The following is a 17,305-nucleotide window of genomic DNA, read 5'->3' on the forward strand; positions in this document are numbered from 1 at the left end:
TATGGCTGTGCCCTATACTAGAGAGATGCCGGAGCTGTACGGTGGAACACGGAGGGTGTGTGTATGGCTGTGCCCTATACTAGAGAGATGCGGGAGCTGTACGGTGGAACACGAGGGTGTGTGTATGGCTGTGCTCTATACTAGAGAGACGCGGGAGCTGTATGGTGGAACACGGGGGTGTGTATGGCTGTGCCCTATACTAGAGAGATGCGGGAGCTGTATGGTGGAACACGAGGGTGTGTGTATGGCTGTGCTCTATACTAGAGAGACACGGGACCTGTATGGTGGAACACGAGGGTGTGTGTATGGCTGTGCTCTATACTAGAGAGACACGGGACCTGTATGGTGGAACACGAGGGTGTGTGTATGGCTGTGCTCTATACTAGAGAGACGCGGGACCTGTATGGTGGAACACGAGGGTGTGTGTATGGCTGTGCTCTATACTAGAGAGACGCGGGAGCTGTACGGTGGAACACGAGGGTGTGTGTATGGCTGTGCCCTATACTAGAGAGACGCGGGAGCTGTATGGTGGAACACGAGGGTGTGTGTATGGCTGTGCTCTATACTAGAGAGATGCGGGAGCTGTATGGTGGAACACGAGGGTGTGTGTATGGCTGTGCTCTATACTAGAGAGACGCGGGAGCTGTATGGTGGAACACGGGGGTGTGTGTATGGCTGTGCACTATACTAGAGAGATGCGGGAGCTGTATGGTGGAACACGAGGGGTGTGTATGGCTGTACTCTATACTAGAGAGATGCGGGAGCTGTATGGTGGAACACGGAGGGTGTGTGTATGGCTGTGCCCTATACTAGAGAGACGCGGGAGCTGTATGGTGGAACACGGAGGGTGTGTGTATGGCTGTGCTCTATACTAGAGAGACACGGGAGCTGTATGGTGGAACACGGAGGGTGTGTGTATGGCTGTGCTCTATACTAGAGAGATGCGGGAGCTGTATGGTGGAACACGGGGGGTGTGTATGGCTGTGCTCTATACTAGAGAGATGCGGGAGCTGTATGGTGGAACACGGGGGGTGTGTGTATGGCTGTGCTCTATACTAGAGAGATGCGGGAGCTGTATGGTGGAACACGAGGGTGTGTGTATGGCTGTGCTATATACTAGAGAGACGCGGGAGCTGTATGGTGGAACACGAGGGTGTGTGTATGGCTGTGCTCTATACTAGAGAGACGCGGGAGCTGTACGGTGGAACACGGGGGGTGTGTGTATGGCTGTGCCCTATACTAGAGAGATGCCGGAGCTGTACGGTGGAACACGGAGGGTGTGTGTATGGCTGTGCCCTATACTAGAGAGATGCGGGAGCTGTACGGTGGAACACGAGGGTGTGTGTATGGCTGTGCTCTATACTAGAGAGACGCGGGAGCTGTATGGTGGAACACGGGGGTGTGTATGGCTGTGCCCTATACTAGAGAGATGCGGGAGCTGTATGGTGGAACACGAGGGTGTGTGTATGGCTGTGCTCTATACTAGAGAGACACGGGACCTGTATGGTGGAACACGAGGGTGTGTGTATGGCTGTGCTCTATACTAGAGAGACACGGGACCTGTATGGTGGAACACGAGGGTGTGTGTATGGCTGTGCTCTATACTAGAGAGACGCGGGACCTGTATGGTGGAACACGAGGGTGTGTGTATGGCTGTGCTCTATACTAGAGAGACGCGGGAGCTGTACGGTGGAACACGAGGGTGTGTGTATGGCTGTGCCCTATACTAGAGAGACGCGGGAGCTGTATGGTGGAACACGAGGGTGTGTGTATGGCTGTGCTCTATACTAGAGAGATGCGGGAGCTGTATGGTGGAACACGAGGGTGTGTGTATGGCTGTGCTCTATACTAGAGAGACGCGGGAGCTGTATGGTGGAACACGGGGGTGTGTGTATGGCTGTGCACTATACTAGAGAGATGCGGGAGCTGTATGGTGGAACACGAGGGGTGTGTATGGCTGTACTCTATACTAGAGAGATGCGGGAGCTGTATGGTGGAACACGGAGGGTGTGTGTATGGCTGTGCCCTATACTAGAGAGACGCGGGAGCTGTATGGTGGAACACGGAGGGTGTGTGTATGGCTGTGCTCTATACTAGAGAGACACGGGAGCTGTATGGTGGAACACGGAGGGTGTGTGTATGGCTGTGCTCTATACTAGAGAGATGCGGGAGCTGTATGGTGGAACACGGGGGGTGTGTGTATGGCTGTGCTCTATACTAGAGAGATGCGGGAGCTGTATGGTGGAACACGAGGGTGTGTGTATGGCTGTGCTATATACTAGAGAGACACGGGAGCTGTATGGTGGAACACGAGGGTGTGTGTATGGCTGTGCTCTATACTAGAGAGATGCGGGAGCTGTATGGTGGAACACGGGGGGGTGTGTACGGCTGTGCCCTATACTAGAGAGATGCGGGAGCTGTATGGTGGAACACGAGGGAGTGTGTATGGCTGTGCCCTATACTAGAGAGATGCGGGAGCTGTATGGTGGAACACGGGGGGTGTGTGTATGGCTGTGCTCTATACTAGAGAGATGCGGGAGCTGTATGGTGGAACACGAGGGTGTGTGTATGGCTGTGCTCTATACTAGAGAGATGCGGGAGCTGTATGGTGGAACACGAGGGTGTGTGTATGGCTGTGCTCTATACTAGAGAGATGCGGGAGCTGTATGGTGGAACACGGAGGGGTGTGTGTATGGCTGTGCACTACACTAGAGAGATGCGGGAGCTGTATGGTGGAACACGAGGGTGTGTGTATGGCTGTGCTCTATACTAGAGAGATGCGGGAGCTGTATGGTGGAACACGAGGGTGTGTGTATGGCTGTGCTCTATACTAGAGAGACGCGGGAGCTGTGTGGTGGAACACGGGGGGGGTGTGTGTACGGCTGTGCTCTATACTAGAGAGATGCGGGAGCTGTATGGTGGAACACGAGGGTGTGTGTATGGCTGTGCTCTATACTAGAGAGATGCGGGAGCTGTATGGTGGAACACGGGGGGGTGTGTACGGCTGTGCCCTATACTAGAGAGACGCGGGAGCTGTATGGTGGAACACGAGGGAGTGTGTATGGCTGTGCCCTATACTAGAGAGATGCGGGAGCTGTATGGTGGAACACGGGGGGTGTGTGTATGGCTGTGCTCTATACTAGAGAGATGCGGGAGCTGTATGGTGGAACACGAGGGTGTGTATGGCTGTGCTCTATACTAGAGAGATGCGGGAGCTGTATGGTGGAACACGAGGGTGTGTGTATGGCTGTGCTCTATACTAGAGAGATGCGGGAGCTGTATGGTGGAACACGAGGGTGTGTGTATGGCTGTGCTCTATACTAGAGATGCGGGAGCTGTATGGTGGAACACGGAGGGGTGTGTGTATGGCTGTGCACTACACTAGAGAGATGCGGGAGCTGTATGGTGGAACACGAGGGTGTGTGTATGGCTGTGCTCTATACTAGAGAGATGCGGGAGCTGTATGGTGGAACACGAGGGTGTGTGTATGGCTGTGCTCTATACTAGAGAGACGCGGGAGCTGTGTGGTGGAACACGGGGGGGGTGTGTATGGCTGTGCTCTATACTAGAGAGACGCGGGAGCTGTATGGTGGAACACGAGGGTGTGTGTATGGCTGTGCTCTATACTAGAGAGACGCGGGAGCTGTGTGGTGGAACACGAGGGTGTGTGTACGGCTGTGCTCTATACTAGAGAGATGCGGGAGCTGTATGGTGGAACACGGAGGGCGTGTGTATGGCTGTGCTCTATACTAGAGAGATGCGGGAGCTGTACGGTGGAACACGGAGGGGTGTGTGTACGGCTGTGCTCTATACTAGAGAGATGCGGGAGCTGTATGGTGGAACACGGGGGGTGTGTATAGATTTCCCCCCCGGGGGCATCATCCTTAGACCTGGCAGAATCTTACCCGGAACACCAGGTTGTCTATGTGAAGCTCCTTCTCCACCTTCATAATTTGAGTGATGAGACACAGAATTCTGCTCCTCTTCTTCTCCAGCGTTCGACCCTCGTCTTCCTCCACATTCAGGTACGTCTGTCTGGGGAGCAGCGGGAGACCCTTCCCCAGAGAGCGATCTATCACACTGTCCTCATTCACACAAAGGAGCCCTAAAAAATGCACATACTTAGAGACCCTTGCCCACCATAGAGCCCTCCACACATAGCGACCCTTCCCCCGATATTAAACAAGATCCCCACTATTTTTTTTTCAAGTCTTCTTTTATTTTTAAGACAAATTTCAAATACAAAAAACCAAGCGTACATTTGGCGTATCCCCTGTATACAGCAATAAAGATCAGCAACGCGAAACCCACTACCCACATCCATTGGGCTCATTTCAGGCCCATGTATAATAGTTGCACTTTCTTACCACGACCTCACGGCGCACATTTACCCTATAAAAACATGAAGCAGCGACGTCATCGCAGCGATGACAAACATTAGAAACACATCGCCCCAAACCGACACGGAATCCAAGGGGCCCAACCGGAGAAGAAAAAAAAGACCTTCCCCTTCTTTGTAAAATCATTCCTTCCCATCATTATAATTGTATTGGTGTATTTAACCCATTTACCTCCTGATGGGGGGGGGGGGGGCTTTTACTCTTCCAATTCAGTAAAATACACTTCCCAGCATAATAAAGTACTTTCCCACTGCCGTAGTTCTCCCCGCAGACCCCTCTTCCACCTCAAGAGCTCCAAATAAACAAATCCAAGACCCCCACCCATAGCGACCCTTCCCCCGCTATTAAACAAGATCCCCACTATTAGTGACCCTTGCCCAATATTCATAGAGACCCCCACTCATAGCAACCCTTCCCCAAATTTAAAGAATCCGGACACCTTTGGCCAATTTTTTTATTTTTAGTTAAATTTTTTATTAACCCTTGCACCCGTGGGGCGTGTCCTGTTGGGCTATGCGAGACGTGCTTTACAGGAACTCTGGCTATTCCGTTTTCTGAACCTGATCCTAATGCTATTTCGCGGCTTCTGAACCCCCCAGGCGGCCGCATTACTTCCCTGCCTACAGTTCGAGCCAATCTGTCCGGCTCCACCTGCTCCACCTCTCGAGCACTTTGTGTGCAATATAGGGCGGCGACATCCTATCTATTGGCCGCCAGAAATGTCCAATAAAGTAAATGATGCGCCCATATCCTTCTTCCCGGATTACTCAGTAGATCTCCAAAAGAAGATGGCAACATTTGTGTAAATTAGACAGAGGCTCTGCGATAAAAAAGATTGCCTCTGCTCTCCGGCTGAGGGTCTCCTGCTCCCCGGCTGAGGGTCTCCTGCTCCCCGGCTGAGGGTCTCCTGCTCCCCGGCTGAGGCTCTCCTGCTCCCCGGCTGAGGCTCTCCTGCTCCCCGGCTGAGGCTCTCCTGCTCCCCGGCTGAGGCTCTCCTGCTCCCCGGCTGAGGGTCTCCTGCTCCCCGGCTGAGGGTCTCCTGCTCCCCGGCTGAGGGTCTCCTGCTCCCCGGCTGAGGGTCTCCTGCTTCCCGGCTGAGGGTCTCCTGCTTCCCGGCTGAGGGTCTCCTGCTCCCCGGCTGAGGTTCTTCTTCTTCCCGGCTGAGGTTCTTCTTCTTCCCGGTTGAGGTTCTTCTACTTCACGGCCGGATAACCTGCCTAATCCTGACCGATGCCCCTCTTGGGACAGAATCCACGTAGGAAGGACAGACTGACCTCTACAGATGACCGGTGGGCTGTTACTCTCCTCTTGCCTCTCTCATGTCTTTTGGGATGCCCTGCAGCGGTCTTTACTGTCTCTGCACCACAGCTGCAGGATATCCCTTGCTCCGGTGACGTTTGCCTTATATTTAGTGAGCCCAGGTTTACACTTTGTTTCGGGATTCAAACTTACATTGTTGGGGCTAGTGTAGGTGTGGTGGGGTGGGGTAAACCCACATGGGCAAAGGAATTTGATTGAACACTTGCGCTCTAGTTCGTGAGACCTTTTGATACGCTCTGCCAGCTCGTTACGTTTTCTATGCATGTGCTCCCCTGGTGCTCTTATAAGTCTAATGCTATGTGAACCGTAATATCCTGCCTGCCTATCCGGTGTACACATTGCCCTGGTATCAGACATGATGACTCCGCCCTTTAAATGCTGGTTAGCTACATGAACCTTACCTGTATGCTGTGGAGTATAAGAGGATTGAGACTCATTTATTGCCCCAATAGTTGCCTGCCTCGAGAAGACGATGGGTGGGACAGATGCATCACCCCTGTCATCCCGGGAGTAGGACCGGTGTGACGATCCCTTGTGAAGGCGTCTTCGTTGTCCACGTGTTCTCCGGACCAAACCCCGGCTTTCATTGCGTCCAAGACAAAAGCGGGACTCAACGCTTTAGAGGATAGACCTCCATTCCAGCCTCCATTGCCGTCTTGCTGTGCACCATGACAGTCTTTGAGAGCGGCGGCGTGGTCAATGGAACAGTTGTAGATGGATGTCTGGCTCATAGCCCAATGTTGTGCACACGCCTTCTGATGACTTGTGTGGACATTGGTTGCCGCCATAGGCTTGGGATGTGATGTCCAGCTTCACTTGCAGTACAGGATGGATCACTACGCGCCATTCTTCCAATCTGATGATCCATCCGTACAGTGGTTCTTCTCGGCACACCTCTTGCTGTCATTGCTGATCGTTGTTGTTCTCCCAACCTCCGGGACACACAACGTTGAATAGTGCGGACATCTCGGCCTCGGCGCGTAGCGATCTGCCGGAGTGATAAACCAAGGTCACTCAGGTCAAGGATTCTGTTCCTCTCCGTTTGCGACAAGTGGCGATAACTGGAACGTAGATGAACAGGAGGCATCGCACAATCATCCCGCACCACGCGATCCGATTTTTAAAGTTTGTGGCTAAAAAACTTTGCTTTCAATCTGACTATTCTACCCCCCACATGCCACAGATTGGAGCGGGGTGCTGGAAAATGTCATCATTTGCAGATCTTAGCGACACCTGATACTTCCACGATTTGCAGAACCTTACGACTTGTCCTTCTTGGGGTTGTAGTTTCATTGTCGAGTAGTGCACCTTCCAAAGGAAATCTCAGACCATTCCCAGTTAATCTCCCTCTCCAGTAGCCCCAACATCTGCTCCCTCCGCGGCGTATCTATCCCTTTTAGTTATCCAAATTCCCTCAAACGGATGGAGTTCTGGATCAGTTAGCGGGGTTCTTTGAAGTCAATCCCTTACCCAGCAAGCCTCCCATTTCATGGGATGTAACAAAGGAAACAGATGACCAAAGGCATCCCCTCAGAAAAGCCTAAGTCAAGCGTCTGACTGGTGAGGCCTCGGGAAAGGCACTAGAAAACAGCCAAAAGGCGCTATATGTTGCTGACCCTTCTGAGCCAAATTAGTTGCCCGGAGATGCCTCCACCAGTCTGCAAAGTTGTTGGCAATGCCCACGTGGTCTCAGCAGGGTCATGTGTGTAGATCTTTGGCCTCTTTTTCGGCTTGCTTCTACACTTTCTACTCCTCAGTATTAATAAATTAGACGAGGATATTAGGATGTATTTGCAGGGGCTGCCTTTTCCCAATTTGATGCAGAGCAGCTAGAGATTGAGTTGGCCTCGCCATCGCTGCTTGCCCTAGTGGGAAACCTCCCGATGGACTCCCTGTTGAAATCGATAAGAGATTTAGTGATGAGCTAAGTCCGCACTTGCTTGACATGTATAAGGCCAGTTTAGAGGTGAGTGTGCTGTCCCCTTCATTGTATGTGATTGTTATACATAACCCGGGGACAAACCCACAGAGCTGCGGCTCTATAGGCCCATATCGCTCCTTAACAGTAAGGTTCTTGCCAAAATCCTTGCAATCCACCTTTATGCCGGGACGATGGGCCACCATTCACCTCCACCAGGTATTTATCCAACTTTGTCCGGCATGATGATATGGCGGATCAGGTCTTGGCCTTGCTTGACGCAGCCGAAGCTTTCGATTCCCTGGAATGGAGGTTTCTTTGTGTGTGCATGCAGGCATTTGGGTTTGGGCGCAACTTCCTGAAGCGGGTAGAGCTCCTCAACCCCCCAGCATATAATGATGGTAAACGGGCACTTCTCTACCTCCTTTCCCCTGGGCATGGGCACTCATCTGGGGTGTCCCCTGCCTCCCACTTTGATTGCCCTGGTAATTGAGGCTCTGGCACACTATTAAGGGTCTAAAACAACACAGGGTAGCGTCCCAGTTAGAGCTTTATGCTGATGATCTTCTACTGTCTTTGCACAACTCGGGCCTTTCCCGGAAATCTACCATCCCAATGATTGACACATTTTTGCTCTTATATTGGCCTGCTCATCAACTGGTAGTAGTGATATTTTCCCTAGATGACAATTTAGAGCTGGTAGCTTCTACAGGAGACCCGTTACCAGCGGCAAGGGATTTCAAGTAGCTGAGATTAACATTGCGGAGATTGAATGGGTGAGGAGTAAAACGAAAGCCTGGAGGACTCTTCCAATTTCTGTGGTGGGCCGGATTTACCGGATAAAAAAAGTTCTACTTACTCCAATTTATGGCTTCTGGTCCTGAGGGCTTTTTACAAAACCGGTCAGGAAGGACTGGTCTTCAGACCTATTTGGAGAGGGGGTGCCCCTTACTTTCATAACTCTCTCACCCCATAACACTAGTGAGCGAAGTAGGAGTGGAAACGCATTAAAATCATATACGCTACCTCAGGCCCACTGTTTGGAATAATCTCCTAGTGAACGTCTTAACCCCTTGTCCCTTATACAGGGATGGGAATTTTGGCCCACCCGAGGTGTCCATTGTGTCTCACAGCTGACTGAGGGCGACTCTTTCATGACCTTGGATCAATTACAGTGTAAATGCCATTTTACACGGGCCAAATATAAGGCAAACTAGCGTTCACAATCATTGCCCTGTGTCAACATGGCAACCAACAGCCCATGAATTAGCAAACGCTTGTTAATCTGCGGATCGTATCGTTTATGCAGCCGAAACTATTATTATTGTCGGCAGCACATCGTGGTGTGTAAACACAGAGACGCGCTGCCGACATGACAATAATGGTAACGACCGCACGTCTCCATACTAGCTCCATGTGAAAGGAGAAAATGAGCGCCGATCAACGCGCTGTCTGGTTGATTGGCGCTCGTTTACTCGGCCACGTTGGGCTGTGTAAGAGGACTCTTAGTTTGATATATCAAGGCAGCATTTTATAGGTTCCACCAACTTTGGCACACCCTCCAGGTGCAGTGTCCTGACTACCCTCCCGTAACCATTGCCGAATGCCCCTTCCTTGTTGCCTTGATCTCCACCTCCCCAGTCACTAAAGTTGTTCACCTCTACGACCTGGCACTAAGGCACTTTCATAAAATGTGGCCTCCCCCATCTAGATTGAAGTCTACCTCTTTCCAAAACTGTGCAATTGGAGGTACCGCCAGATAATGTGGCAGAAGTCTGAGAGCTCAGCTGCGCATCCGGCTCCAGCGACCTCCAGCCGCGGCGGCTCCAGCGACCTCCAGCCGCGGCGGCTCCAGCGACCTCCAGCCGCGGCGGCTCCAGCGACCTCCAGCCGCGGCGGCTCCAGCGACCTCCAGCCGCGGCGGCTCCAGCGACCTCCAGCCGCGGCGGCTCCAGCGATCTCCAGCCACGGCGGCTCCAGAGATCTCTTGAATGCTGAGCTTTTGATCTGATCATACTTCAGCGTTCAGGACATCACAGGAGCCGCTGGAGATCGAGACCATTAGTCGGATCTCACAGCCTTCTGCAGCTGCTCTATATTGGGTAACATTAAAGCTGAGCAACAAACACTTTTTAACAAACACCTACCACAAAAATTATTTTCTGCACAGAATAAACGTAATAAAAACAATATAAAAAATGTATTTGCCCCAAATGGTGTCCATATCCTTTAAAAGAGACCCTCCCTTATAGAAACCCTTCCCCCAACATTAATAGAGACCCCCAGCCACAGGAGGGAAGGTGAATATGGACATATAAGATGGGAGGGAAGTATAGGTGGACGCTGGTGCCATCATACTGTACCTGTGTTCCTGTAGATCAGGATGCTGCCCGTAGCAGTCAAAGGTGCGAGAGCTTGGCCCACAAGTGTCTCAGCCAACCCTGTAGACTGAACAATGGTTTCTACTAGGACCTCCTAGACCAAATACAGAGGGCAGAGGTCAACAAAGAGGAGCACATACACACCACACCGACTCACATCTACCCCGCACAGGAGGAGCTCATACACACCACACCGCCTCACATCTACCCCGCACAGGAGGAGCTCATACACACCACACCGCCTCACATCTACCCCGCACAGGAGGCGCACATACACACCACACCGACTCACATCTACCACGCACAGGAGGAGCACATACACACCACACCGACTCACATCTACCCCGCGCAGGAGGAGCACATACACACCACACCTACTCACATCTACCCCGTACAGGAGGAGCACATATACACCACACCGATTCACATCTACCCCGCACAGGAGGAGCACATACACACCACACCTACTCACATCTACCCCGTACAGGAGGAGCACATATACACCACACCGATTCACATCTACCCCGCACAGGAGGAGCACATACACACCACACCTACTCACATCTACCCCGTACAGGAGGAGCACATACACACCACACCGCATCACATCTACGCCGCACAGGAGGAGCACATACACACCACACCGACTCACATCTACCCCGCACAGGAGGAGCACATACACACCACACCGACTCACATCTACCCGTACAGGAGGAACACATACACACCACACCGACTCACATCTACCCCGCACAGGAGGAGCACATACACAACACACCGACTCACATCTACCCCGCACAGGAGGAGCACATACACACCACACCTACCCCGCACAGGAGGAGCACATACACACCACACCGACTCACATCTACCCGTACAGGAGGAACACATACACACCACACCATCTCACATCTACCCCGCACAGGAGGAGCTCATACACACCACACCGCCTCACATCTACCCCGCACAGGAGGAGCTCATACACACCACACCGCCTCACATCTACCCCGCACAGGAGGCGCACATACACACCACACCGACTCACATCTACCACGCACAGGAGGAGCACATACACACCACACCGACTCACATCTACCCCGCGCAGGAGGAGCACATACACACCACACCTACTCACATCTACCCCGTACAGGAGGAGCACATATACACCACACCGATTCACATCTACCCCGCACAGGAGGAGCACATACACACCACACCTACTCACATCTACCCCGTACAGGAGGAGCACATATACACCACACCGATTCACATCTACCCCGCACAGGAGGAGCACATACACACCACACCTACTCACATCTACCCCGTACAGGAGGAGCACATACACACCACACCGCATCACATCTACGCCGCACAGGAGGAGCACATACACACCACACCGACTCACATCTACCCCGCACAGGAGGAGCACATACACACCACACCGACTCACATCTACCCGTACAGGAGGAACACATACACACCACACCGACTCACATCTACCCCGCACAGGAGGAGCACATACACAACACACCGACTCACATCTACCCCGCACAGGAGGAGCACATACACACCACACCTACCCCGCACAGGAGGAGCACATACACACCACACCGACTCACATCTACCCGTACAGGAGGAACACATACACACCACACCATCTCACATCTACCCCGCACAGGAGGAGCACATACACATCACACCGACTCACATCTACCCGGTACAGGAGGAGCACATATACACCACACCAACTCACATCTACCCCATACAGGAGGAGCACATAAAAACCACACCGACTCACATCTACCCGTACAGGAGGAACACATACACACCACACCGACTCACATCTACCCGTACAGGAGGAACACATACACACCACACCGATTCACATCTAGCCTGTACAGGAGGAGCACATACACACCACACCGACTCAAATCTACCCCGCACAGGAGGAGCACATACACACCACACCGACTCACATCTACCCCGCACAGGAGGAGCACATACACACCACACCGACTCACATCTACCCTGTACAGGAAGAACACATATACATCACACCGACTCACATCTACCCTGTACAGGAGGAGCACATACACATATACACCGGCTCAGCTGTACTGTATCTAGGATTATTCTATAAATATATCTTGGTGTACATCTCACCTTGTGCTGATTGAAGAGCAGTAAGATAAACATCTGCAAGGTAGAGACTCGGAGCGTCAGGTCACCATATTGTACCTCGGCGTTCCCTAACCACGTCCATTGCAGCCTGCGAGACTGAGTGAGGTCAGAGAACAGGGAAGCCTGACCTGAGGAGAGGACACGATGAGGAGTCTGTGTTGAAGAAGACGTCTTATTTTGTGCACAGCATGGGCTCTTACTCTTAGTATAGAATTCGGTGAAGTGCTGCAGAGGGGTGCTGAGGATTTCTGGGAGGCACTTGGAGGGGTCGGTCAGGTAGCAGAGAGAGGATATAGACCAGCATCGAGGAGAAAGCACAGAGATCTGGACCTCCGTATCATCATCCACACCCTCGTCCTGGAGCACGCCGCTCTCCTCCACCACCTGCTGACACAGAAGACACAATGAGGAGGAGGAGCAACAGTAAAGACGCAGCCCCCGATCATAACTGAGGAGGAGGAGCAATAGTAAAGAAGAAGCCACCAATCATAACTGAGGAGGAGGAGCAACAGTAAAGAAGAAGCCCCCGATCATAACTGAGGAGGAGGAGCAACAGTAAAGAAGAAGCCCCCGATCATAACGGAGAAGCAACAGTAAAGAAGAAGCCCCCGATCATAACTGAGAAGGAGGAGCAACAGTCAAGAAGAAGCCCCCGATCAGAACTGAGGAGGAGGAGCAACAGTGAAGAAGAAGCCCCCGATCATAACTGAGGAGGAGGAGCAACAGTGAAGAAGCCCCCGATCATAACTGAGGAGGAGGAGCAACAGTAAAGAAGAAGCCCCCGATCATAACTGAGGAGGAGGAGCAACAGTGAAGAAGAAGCCCACGATCATAACTGAGAAGGAGGAGAAACAGTGAAGAAGCCCCCGATCATAACGGAGGAAAAGCAATAGTGAAGAAGCTCCCGATCATAACAGAGGAGGAGGAGCAACAGTGAAGAAGCCCCCGATCATAACTGAGAAGGAGGAGCAACAGTGAAGAAGAAGCCCCCGATCATAACTGAGGAAGAGCAACAGTGAAGAAGAAGCCACCGATCATAACTGAGGAGGAGCAACAGTGAAGAAGAAGCCACCGATCATAACTGAGGAGGAGCAACAGTGAAGAAGAAGCCACCGATCATAACTGAGGAGGAGCAACAGTGAGGAAGAAGCCCCCGATCATAACTGAGGAGGAGGAGCAACAGTGAAGAAGCCCCCGATCATAACTGAGGAGGAGGAGCAACAGTAAAGAAGAAGCCCCCGATCATAACTGAGGAGGAGGAGCAACAGTAAAGAAGAAGCCACCGACCATAACGGAGAAGCAACAGTAAAGAAGCCCCCGATCATAACTGAGGAGGAGGAGCAACAGTAAAGAAGAAGCGCACGATCATAACTGAGGAGGAGGAGCAACAGTAAAGAAGCCGCCCCCGATCATAACTGAGGAGGAGCAACAGTGAAGAAGCCCCCGATCATAACTGAGGAGGAGGAGCAACAGTAAAGAAGAAGCCCCCGATCATAACTGAGGAGGAGGAGCAACAGTAAAGAAGAAGCCCCCGATCATAACTGAGGAGGAGGAGCAACAGTAAAGAAGCCACTGATCATACCGGAGAAGCAACAGTAAAGAAGAAGCTGCCCCCGATCATAACTGAGGAGGAGGCGCAACAGTAAAGAAGCTGCCCCCGATCATAACTGAGAAGGAGGAGCAACAGTGAAGAAGCCCACGATCATAACGGAGGAGGAAGAGCAACAGTAAAGAAGAAGCCCCCGATCATAACTGAGGAGGAGCAACAGTGAAGAAGCCCCCGATCAAAACTGAGGAGGAGCAACAGTGAAGAAGCCCCCGATCAAAACTGAGGAGGAGCAACAGTGAAGAAGCCCCCGATCAAAACTGAGGAGGAGAAGCAACAGCGAAGAAGAAGCCCCCGATCATAACTGAGGAGGAGGAGCAACAGTGAAGAAGAAGCCCCCGATCATAACTGAGGAGGAGCAACAGTGCAGAAGAAGCCCCCGATCATAACTGAGGAGGAGGAGAAACAGTGCAGAAGAAGCCCCCGATCATAACGGAGGAGGATGAGCAACAGTGAAGAAGAAGCCCCCGATCATAACTGAGGAGGAGGAGCAACAGTGAAGAAGAAGCCCCCGATCATAACTGAGGAGGAGGAGCAACAGTGGAGAAGAAGCCCCCGGTCATAACTGAGGAGGAGCAACAGTGCAGAAGAAGCCCCCGATCATAACGGAGGAGGATGAGCAACAGTGAAGAAGCCCCCGATCATAACTGAGGAGGAGGAGCAACAGTAAAGAAGAAGCCCCCGATCATAACTGAGGAGGAGGAGCAACAGTGCAGAAGAAGCCCCCGATCATAACGGAGGAGGATGAGCAACAGTGAAGAAGCCCCCGATCATAACTGAGGAGGAGAAACAGTGAAGAAGCCCCCGATCATAACTGAGGAGCAATAGTGAAGAAGCCCCCGATCATAACTGAGAAGAAAGAGCAACAGTGAAGAAGCCCCCGATCATAACTGAGGAGGAGCAACAGTGAAGAAGAAGCCACCGATCATAACTGAGGAGGAGTAGCAACAGTGAGGAAGAAGCCCCCGATCATAACTGAGGAGGAGGAGCAACAGTGAAGAAGCCCCCGATCATAACTGAGGAGGAGCAACAGTAAAGAAGAAGCCCCCGATCATAACTGAGGAGGAGGAGCAACAGTAAAGAAGAAGCCCCCGATCATAACGGAGGAGGAGGAGCAACAGTGAAGAAGAAGCCCCCGATCATAATGGAGGAGGAGGAGCAACAGTGAAGAAGAAGCCCCCGATCATAACTGAGGAGGAGGAGCAACAGTGAGAAAGCTCCCGATCATAACTGAGGAGGAGGAGCAACAGTAAAGAAGAAGCGCCCGATCATAACTGAGGAGGAGGAGCAACAGTAAAGAAGCCCCCGATCATAACTGAGGAGGAGCAATAGTGAAGAAGCCCCCGATGATAACAGAGGAGGAGCAACAGTCAAGAAGAAGCCCCCGATCATAACTGAGAAGGAGGAGCAACAGTGAAGAAGAAGCCCCCGATCATAACTGAGGAGGAGCAACAGTGAAGAAGAAGCCCCCGATCATAACTGAGGAGGAGCAACAGTGAAGAAGAAGCCCCCGATCATAACTGAGGAGGAGGAGCAACAGTGAAGAAGCTCCCGATCATAACTGAGGAGGAGGAGCAACAGTAAAAAAGAAGCGCCCGATCATAACTGAGGAGGAGCAACAGTGAAGAAGCCCCCGATCATAACTGAGGAGGAGGAGAAACAGTAAAGAAGAAGCCCCCGATCATAACTGAGGAGGAGGAGCAACAGTAAAGAAGAAGCCACCGATCATAACTGAGAAGCAACAGTAAAGAAGAAGCTGCCCCCGATCATAACTGAGGAGGAGGCGCAACAGTAGAGAAGCTGCCCCCGATCATAACTGAGGAGGAGCAACAGTGAAGAAGAAGCCCCCGATCATAACGGAGGAGGAAGAGCAACAGTAAAGAAGAAGCCCCCGATAATAACTGAAGAGGAGGAGCAACAGTGAAGAAGAAGCCCCCGATCATAACTGAGGAGGAGCAACAGTCAAGAAGCCCCCGATCAAAACTGAGGAGGAGGAGCAACAGTAAAGAAGAAGCCCCCGATCATAACTGAGGAGGAGGAGCAACAGTGCAGAAGAAGCCCCCGATCATAACTGAGAAGGAGGAGCAACAGTGTAGAAGCCCCCGATCATAACTGAGGAGGAGTAACAGTGAAGAAGCCCCCGATCATAACTGAGGAGCAACAGTGAAGAAGCCCCTGATCATAACTGAGGAGGAGCAACAGTGAAGAAGCCCCCGATCATAACTGAGGAGGAGCAACAGTGAAGAAGCCCCCGATCATAACGGAGGAGAAGGAGCAACAGTAAAGAAGGCGCCACCGATCATAACGGAGGAGGAGCAACAGTAAAGAAGAAGCCACCGATCATAACGGAGGAACAACAGTAAAGAAGAAGCCCCCGATCATAACTGAGGAGCAACAGTAAAGAAGAAGCCCCCGATCATAACGGAGGAGGAGGAGCAACAGTCAAGAAGAAGCCCCTGATCATAACGGAGGAACAACAGTAAAGAAGAAGCCCCCGATCATAACTGAGGAGCAACAGTAAAGAAGAAGCCCCCGATCATAACTGAGGAGGAGGAGCAACAGTGAAGAAGAAGCCCCGATCATAATGGAGGAGGAGCAACAGTGAAGAAGAAGTCCTCGATCATAACTGAGGAGGAGGAGCAACAGTGAAGAAGCTCCCGATCATAACTGAGGAGGAGGAGCAACAGTAAAGAAGAAGCCACCGATCATAACGGAGGAGGAGGAGCAACAGTAAAGAAGAAGCCACCGATCATAACGGAGGAGCAACAGTAAAGAAGAAGCCCCCGATCATAACGGAGGAGCAACAGTAAAGAAGAAGCCCCCGATCATAATGGAGGAGCAACAGTAAAGAAGAAGCCCCCGATCATAACTGAGGAGGAGGAGCAACAGTGAAGAAGCCCCCGATCATAACTGAGGAGGAGGAGCAAGTCAAGAAGCCCCCGATCATAACTGAGGAGGAGGAGCAACAGTCAAGAAGCCCCCGATCAAAACTGAGAAGGAGGAGCAACAGTGAAGAAGCCCCCGATCAAAACTGAGGAGGAGCAACAGTGAGGAAGCCCCCGATCATAACTGAGAAGGAGGAGCAACAGTGAAGAAGCCCCCGATCATAACTGAGGAGGAGTAACAGTGAAAAAGCCCCCGATCATAACTGAGGAGGAGCAACAGTGAAGAAGAAGCCCCCGATCATAACTGAGGAGGAGCAACAGTAAAGAAGAAGCCCCCGATCATAACTGAGAAGGAGGAGCAACAGTGAAGACCCCGATCAAAACTGAGAAGGAGGAGCAACAGTGAAGAAGCCCCCGATCATAACTGAGGCGGAGTAACAGTGAAGAAGCCCCCGATCATAACTGAGGAGGAGCAACAGTGAAGAAGCCACCGATCATAACGGAGGAGGAGGAGCAACAGTAAAGAAGAAGCCACCGATCATAACGGAGGAGGAGCAACAGTAAAGAAGAAGCCACCGATCATAACGGAGGAACAACAGTAAAGAAGAAGCCCC

At 51.9% G+C, this 17,305-nt stretch overlaps 1 protein-coding gene across 1 annotated transcript in view; it reads right to left on the reverse strand.

Moving 5' to 3' along the window:
- The window catches only part of CUL9 (cullin 9), an 84,592-nt gene that overhangs the window by 23,826 nt on the left and 43,461 nt on the right, over positions 1-17,305 (reverse strand). Inside the window, 4 exon segments of the mRNA XM_075863775.1 lie at positions 3,906-4,105; positions 10,002-10,113; positions 12,183-12,328; positions 12,401-12,584. Coding sequence (XP_075719890.1) covers positions 3,906-4,105; positions 10,002-10,113; positions 12,183-12,328; positions 12,401-12,584 — 642 coding nt within the window.

Source organism: Rhinoderma darwinii, chromosome 4 (assembly GCF_050947455.1).
Source record: "Rhinoderma darwinii isolate aRhiDar2 chromosome 4, aRhiDar2.hap1, whole genome shotgun sequence".
Taxonomy (NCBI): domain Eukaryota; kingdom Metazoa; phylum Chordata; class Amphibia; order Anura; family Rhinodermatidae; genus Rhinoderma; species Rhinoderma darwinii.